Source organism: Bison bison, unplaced genomic scaffold (assembly GCF_000754665.1).
Source record: "Bison bison bison isolate TAMUID 2011002044 unplaced genomic scaffold, Bison_UMD1.0 scf7180017864270, whole genome shotgun sequence".
NCBI lineage: Eukaryota > Metazoa > Chordata > Mammalia > Artiodactyla > Bovidae > Bison > Bison bison.
In genome coordinates this window covers 10,896,062-10,903,555 of record NW_011494842.1, presented here as the reverse complement: position 1 = coordinate 10,903,555, position 7,494 = coordinate 10,896,062, and the positions used below count along the sequence as shown (strand labels likewise).

At 42.7% G+C, this 7,494-nt stretch overlaps 1 protein-coding gene across 1 annotated transcript in view; it reads right to left on the bottom strand.

Annotated features, from left to right (window-relative positions):
- The window catches only part of DNAH8 (dynein, axonemal, heavy chain 8), a 324,670-nt gene that overhangs the window by 90,888 nt on the left and 226,288 nt on the right, over positions 1-7,494 (bottom strand). The window contains exons 76-78 of the mRNA XM_010848693.1: positions 7,213-7,318; positions 5,168-5,420; positions 4,872-5,062 (exon numbers count right to left, since the gene is read on the bottom strand). Coding sequence (XP_010846995.1) covers positions 4,872-5,062; positions 5,168-5,420; positions 7,213-7,318 — 550 coding nt within the window. The remainder of the gene's footprint in view (positions 1-4,871; positions 5,063-5,167; positions 5,421-7,212; positions 7,319-7,494) is intronic.

The window sequence follows — 7,494 nt, the reverse complement described above, 5'->3', positions numbered from 1 at the left end:
CAGTCCTGTGGCCACTGCTGAGTTTTCCAAATTTGCTGGCATATTGAGTGCAGCACTTTCACAGTATCATCTTTCAGGATTTGAAATAGCTCAACTGCAATTCCATCACCTCCACTAGCTTTGTTCGTAGTAATGTTTTCTAAGGCCCACTTGACTTCACATTCCAAGATGTCTGGCTTTAGGTCAGTGATCACACCATCGTGATTATCTGGGTCGTGAAGATCTTTTTTGTACAGTTTTTCTGTGTATTCTTGCCATCTCTTCCTAATATCTTCTGCTTCTGTTAGGTCCATACCATTTCTGTCCTTTATCGAGCCCATCTTTGCATGAAATGTTCCCTTGGTATCTCTAATTTTCTTGAAGAGATCTCTAGTCTTTCCCATTCTGTTGTTTTCCTCTATTTCTTTGCATTGATCGCTGAAGAAGGCTTTCTTATCTCTTCTTGCTATTCTTTGGAACTCTGCATTCAGATGCTTATATCTTTCCTTTGCTCCTTTGCTTTTTGCTTCTCTTCTTTTCACAGCTATTTGTAAGGCTTCCCCAGACAGCCATTTTGCTTTTTTGCATTTCTTTTCCACAGGGATGGTCTTGATCCCTGTCTCCTGTACAATGTCACGAACCTCAGTCCATAGTTCATCAGGCACTCTGTCTATCAGATCTAGGCCCTTAAATCTATTTCTCACTTCCACTGTATAATCATAAGGGATTTGATTTAGGTCATACCTGAATGGTCTAGTGGTTTTCCCTACTTTCTTCAATTTAAGTCTGAATTTGGCAATAAGGAGTTCATGATCTGAGCCACAGTCAGCTCCTGGTCTTGTTTTTGCTGACTGTATAGAGCTCCTCCATCTTTGGCTGCAAAGAATATAATCAATCTGATTTCGGTGTTGACCATCTGGTGATGTCCATGTGTAGAGTCTTCTCTTGTGTTTTTGGAAGAGGGTGTTAAGAACTCATCAAATCACTCATTAACTTGGGGACAGAAACAGGGGAGGTGGCGGAGGGAATTACAGGTCTCTGCTCTCCCCTCTAGCATCTTCCTGAGAAGGTGAACGACCTGGAGTACCTTCCTGTAAATCCTTTCCCTCCATTGTGGAGTCAGGGGCTCTGAGTGCCACAATACCTCTAGAACCTGTAAACCTTCCAACAATCCCTCCATCCCCACAGTGACAAGGTGAAAGAGAAAGCCTTACTCTAGCACCACTTCTGCTAACACTGAGTTTACCATAGGAGAAACAAGCCCTAGAGAAAATCACCTGCAGATTTAAGGGATTTTCTCCTCTCACACAGGCTTCCTAGGTGGCGCTAGTTGTAAAGAACTGGCTTGCTAATGCAGGAGACGTAAGAGATGAGGGTTCGATCCCTGGGTTGGGCAGATCCCCTGGAGGAGGGCATGGCAACCCACTCCAATATTCTTGCCTGGAGAATCCCATGGACAGAGGAGCCTAATGGGCTACAGTCCACGGGGTCACAAAGAGTCGGACACGACTGAGCAACTTAGCATGTATGCACGCAGTGCTCTAACACGGAGATAACACATGTCCCTTTTCTTCTTGGTGGTCTCCCCCCAACACACACACACAAAATGATTTCATGTCATCACACACCTCAAAGACATCGAGAGAAGACATTAAAGTTACATAGGTGGTTTCAACATACCATGTGTCAAAACTAACCCAGAACAATCACAGCCTGTCCTGTTCCCCCCAAATATCCTGGCTCTGCCACTTACAGGCTACATAAACTTGGACAAAGAACTCAATTTCTCCCAGTACCCTCTTCTGTCAAATGAGTATAATAATAGAATCCATCAGATTGATTGCTGTAACGCTTAAATAAATTAATGTATGTAGAAAGCTAACAACCCTTGTGGCTCAAAGTAAAAGCTATATAATCATGAGCTGTTATTTTGACATTAACTCTCTGTCTGTTTTGGAAGGCTTGGGTCCAATCCAACCTGGAAGGCAAGAGAAGACCCCCTAAGGTGTCTTTTTGTCTGTGGTTTATGACAAAAGAAAGATGATGTCTTTCTAAAAAAAAACCAGGCAGGGGGAACAGGTGTATCAATTACTCTACAGTGCAGGATTGCCCCTGGTAGCAGTTCCACTTTTCAAAGTATTCTGACATTCTCAGTTGAAGAAGAAAGTCAAAGGCACCTTCCAGATATTGCAGGAAACAAGTAGGAATTAATACAAAAGGATGGTCACTCTTGGGAAATCAAACATTTCTGCTCTGATAAATAAGTCCCTTTTCTTTCCCCCTTAAGTACTGAGTTCAAAATGGTAAAAGACACCAGTGATCTAAAGGCCATATTTGTTAACTTTGTAAAAAAAAAAAAAGGCATTAAAAACAAAGTTCTACCAGCTTTTAAAAAATAATTTAGTCAAACTGTAAGCCAGTTTAAAATGACTACAAACTGTAGATTAAACCAGTTTTGATTTTTTAAAAACTCTCACTGTATGCTGTTCTGACTGTACTTCTGACAATCCACCTACCATAAAATCCCAAATTAATCTTCTGCAGCATGGCTCTGATCATGCTACTTCCCTGCTCATAAAACATTCCATGACTCCCTATCGCCAAGCAAATTAAATTCAAATTCCTCTCACTGACTCTCCTGACCCTACACAGTCTGGTTCTCTCTGACTCTCCAGTTTTATGAAATGGGGTCACAGATGTGCTCTAACCACAGCTCAGAGGTGTAGCCTTCTTTATTTCTTCTGTGACAAATCAAATCCTCCTCACAAATTCCCACCCCAAGTCTTGCTGTGTTTCTCGGTCTCTTCTGATTTAAAGACTTTTTCTCAAAGAACCTAGTCTCTTTTGGGGAATGCCCGTGGCTTGGCTGGCTGTGCTGGCCGGGGAGAGGTAGAGTGGGGTGGGTTTGTGTCTTGATGGGGAGATGCTTTGGATCTACAACCTCCCCCCTTCCCTCCCCATCCCACCTCTCCTCTGGTCTTCATCTGTCTCAGTCACAGCCTGGGATCCTCTGAGCCATGACAAATCCTATGTGGGGGCATCAGGCTGCTGTCCACAGAGGTCGGGACTTTGTTACTAGCTACAAAGTTCCCCTGCCCTGCAACTTCTTGACTGGAACCCCAGCCCTCTCTGCATTTCCATGTCCACACTCCAGCCGCCAAACCTCGGGCTTATCCATCTATCCACTACCTTCCACCATTGACGCTGTGATGCAGCTTCCGTGTTGGAGGTAGCTCAGGGCAGAATGCACTTCCCTGCTCTCTCTGAATTTAGATGAGGTCATGCATCCTTCTATAGCTAATGAAATATGAGTACCAGTGACTCGTGTGACGTTTAAGAACCAGCACACAATTCGCCATATCGTGTCCCTTTTCCATAGTGATTATGGCAAGCAGCTTGGATTCCTGGGTGACCATGACAAGCAGGTCAGATGAAAGAGTAAAGGAGAAGTACACTTCTGCTGTGTTGAAATTCGGGGATTGTTTTTATGACCACAAAACCTGGCCTATCCTGACGAAAACTAGGTCCCCACTCTGACACTTCTCAAACTAGCTCTCTTTCAACCATCGTGACCAGAAATCTTTGCACAGAGCAGAACTCTTAGACTCATTTCTGACCCTCTCTTGGCTCTTACACCCGGTCCTTTGCCATTTTACTTTCATGATCTCTCATATCTGTCTGTCTTTATTTCCCCATTGTCTTCGCCCTAGGATGGGAATGCAGTATTTCTTGTGGTTGGGAAGATTTTAACAGACTCCCTTGAACTTCATTAATCCTATGCTTCTCTGCCAGAGTTACCTTCCTAAAGAACAATAAAAGGATCACATCACCACCTCACACAACCCCTTAATTTCTTACCAGATCAAGAAATCCTTCCCCTGGGAATCAAGGCTCACCAATGTACATTCTTTTCTCATGCTGCTCTGCTCAGCATGGAAGTTTTCTTCATTTCTGCCTATCATTCAAAGTCCATTTCAAATGCCACTTTCTTCTTTTGGGGGAGAAGGGCAGCCAGAAAATTATTTACTAAACGACTTACCAAAGAGCAAAAAAAAAAAAAAAACAGAAAAGATTGGAGCATTTTCCCATGTATCAAATAACCTAGAAAACTTCACAGCTTAACCTGCAAAGGCAAATTTTCCAAGGAGCTTTTTATGATCTCACTAACGACATGCAATCGCTCCCTTCTTTTAGACATAACACTTTGTTTAACTGAACTGAATGAAAATAGTGCTCTTTTCTCTCCTTAATCATACTTTGTGTGTGTGTGTGTGTGTGATAAAGTTTTATTAAAATATAAAAGAGATAGAGAAAGCTTCTGACATAGACATCAGAAGCGGGTAGAAAGAGTACCCGCTTGCTAGTGTTAGCAATGGAGTTATATACTCTTCAATGAATCAAAAGAATGTCTGGAGGTTGTAAAGATCTCACCAGACCTACGCCCATAATTTACATTTCTTAATCATACTTTTAACATGCAGGTAAGCAATGTATAGGATTCACTTTAAATATGAAATACAAGTGTGCTTTCTTTTTAAGTTTACACTCTTATAACATCACTATAATCCCCTGCTTAAGGAATTGCTCTCTTGCAGTAGAAAGCTCATCCACCAAATCACTATTTCCCCTTTTGGCATTTGAATGTCCTAATCCTAAACAACAAAGCTGAAACTTAATGACATAACTAAAAATCGCAGAGTTAACACAGACCTGAAGTAAGTCAGCTTGAGCAACCAGAGCAAAATGAATAGAAATCAGGGGGTGGAAAATGAACTTCACTTCCAGCAGAACTTAATGCCTCTGTGTATTATAAGAATGGGTCTACAGGACATCAAAAAGCATATTAAAAGCAATCTCCTTTACATAGTACATCCACATCCCAAGCCTTTCACCTTTAATGAGAGCCTGAAACTCTCTGTGCTTCACAGTTCCTCTCTGAAGATCGATCTTTAAGGTCATGAGGAGTACAAAGAGGAACTTGTGGTTCTCGTACAAGCCTCTGACAGAATATGTAAAAACTTCATAGGTCAGATATTCAATAATATTTGTAATTCTCTTTTGAGGCAGCGGAGACTTCTCAGACCTGCAATATGTTTTAAAAATCAAAGAAGTAAAAATCTATTTCTAAGAGAGTAGGAATACACACAGAATTTGTTGGGGGGGAGGTAGTTAGGTAGTGAGGCCCCACCTGGCCATGGACTGGTCAAATAATTTCAAGAACTGGGCCAGCGAGGTCTGGTACATGATGTTGACCATGCTCATCTCTGTGATGAGGAAGTAGAGGATGCTGCCGCGGGTGGCCGCGGGCCGGAACTCCTCCTGGGCAGTGTTAATCTTGACCTCCGTTTCTGCAGCTACGTGTAGTTTTTCACTGACTTCAGCGGCTGTCAGCTTGGTGGTGCGGAGGACACCAATGAGAGATTCATCGTCTACCAAGGAACCTGAAAACCAAAGAGGAAAGCTGGGGAACGCGAGATGGGAAATTCACAAAGAGAGATGCATCACTTCTCTAATCATCCCGTTAGTTTTCAACTTGACTTCTTCAAAGCCCACAGGGTGGAAAGGTGAATCTTGAGACATGGAAAGGCTTCTAGTCCAGCTATCTATCTGAGGCTTCAATTCGTTCTAACATTCCAGCCTGAAAATGTGCAAAAGGCAGTTCTCAAGATAGCCCACATGTCTGTTCCTCAAATGTTTAAAGAAAACTCATGTCTCCCACCAGTCCCAGCGGTTTCAGCTGTTCTTTATGTGACGGTGCTATTGCCTCTTTTATCATCTTGCTGGGTGCCCTCATGGCATCGTGGGCTTTTCCGTCCCATTTGTCTCACAGCACAGGCTGACCCAAACATTACCCACTAGCTTGCAGGTGAGCTGTACACATTCTACTCCTGCTTTTGTCCAACAGTCCTTGACATTGAGGACTCTGATCCTCCTACGTCTCTAGTAAGTTAGGGGACAGTGGAAGTGTCTGACCAGGAAGAAAAATGCTGATTTTTCAGCATTTAGTTTTCAGTTTTACCCTTCTGAATAGACCTTAACATGTCTATGACAATAAACTCAGTTTTAAGGCACAGAAAGATGCTCTGGATGTGCTGAGATGACAGTCAGGATATTTTCAGAGTGCGAAGCTCTGGCCCACCTGGGAGCAGGTGGATGCTACTGGAAGGTGCTGAGAGGCTCTCATGGGCATGTTAGGTCTGCAAGAGAAGTCCAAATTGTGACTAATCTCACAGGAAAGAGGTCTTGATCCAGTACACTCTTGGCTGGATCGGGGGAGGAACCCTCAGTCAGTCCTTGGTAATATTTACAATGCCCAGAGGTATCCGTTCAAATGGCTGGGAGAAGTCACAGACCAAGAGACAGGCAACTTCATCGGCACAAGCAGTGCAATTAAGGCAGATAAAGACCTTTGCCATGAAGCCACCTTAGCGTGCTAGAGGCTGTTGTGAGAGTAACACTTAATGTACTTCTGGGAGGTTATGCAAGAGTTTAGGCGCTTCTGGAAAGCACTCATTTGCTGTTGTTCAGTCGCTAAGTCTCACCTGACTGTGACTCCATGAAGTGCAGCACACAGGGCTTCCCTGTCCTTCACTATCTCCCAGAGTTTGCTCAAACTAACGTCCACTGAGTTGAAGTATTTATTATTAGTTCGCTCATGAACGATAGAATTTAGGTTGCTGTATTTTGCCTATTACAGAACAGTATATCCCCAAATCAGGGGTTGGAATGATGACCTGACTGCCCAGAGGTGAACCTACCCCAACTGCTAAGTGGGAGGTCCAGTCAAGTCAAGAGTGACTGAGCCCTGGCTGCTCAGGTCTCTCTGACAAGATTACACACATCAAAACCCGTTGTGGTAACAGCTATTCAACACCAAATGAAAGAACTGATCGAAAAACACACAAAAAAAGATTGAGCGCATTAGTTTCCTTCAGGCAAGCAAATTAGCCTATTATGAGTTACCTAGCTGTATTGGGAGCCCTTGTTTTTCTCAGGAGAAAGCAATTATATCAAGAAAACTGTGTTATTATCAAATGCTCAGATGCCGGTTGCTAATTTAAACATCAGATTCCCTGCAGTCTCTCTGTAATATCTAGATGGAAATTGCCTTGCTTGTTTTTGTATTGATAACTGAACTGTTTCCTGACATCTATAATCATGAGGGCATTGAAAAGAGGGTACAAGAAATCTATCCACAATCCATTATGTGATTATTTCTTAATAACACAATACCTTTTGTAGCACTTAATTTGTAGAGGAGGTTATCTTCAAGTTCTTTCATCTTCCGCTTATTAAAAGTCACATCCTCCAAAAGTTTAACCCTCTCAGACTCTAACTCCTGTTATTAAAAAAACAAAACAAAACAAAAAATATCATCAGAAGTGTAATTATCAGTTATTATGGCAAATCCAACTTACTAGTGTTTATTACGGAGAAGACAATGGCACCCCACTCCAGTACTTTTGCCTAGAAAATCCCATGGATGGAGGAGCCTGGTAGGCTGCAGTCCACGGG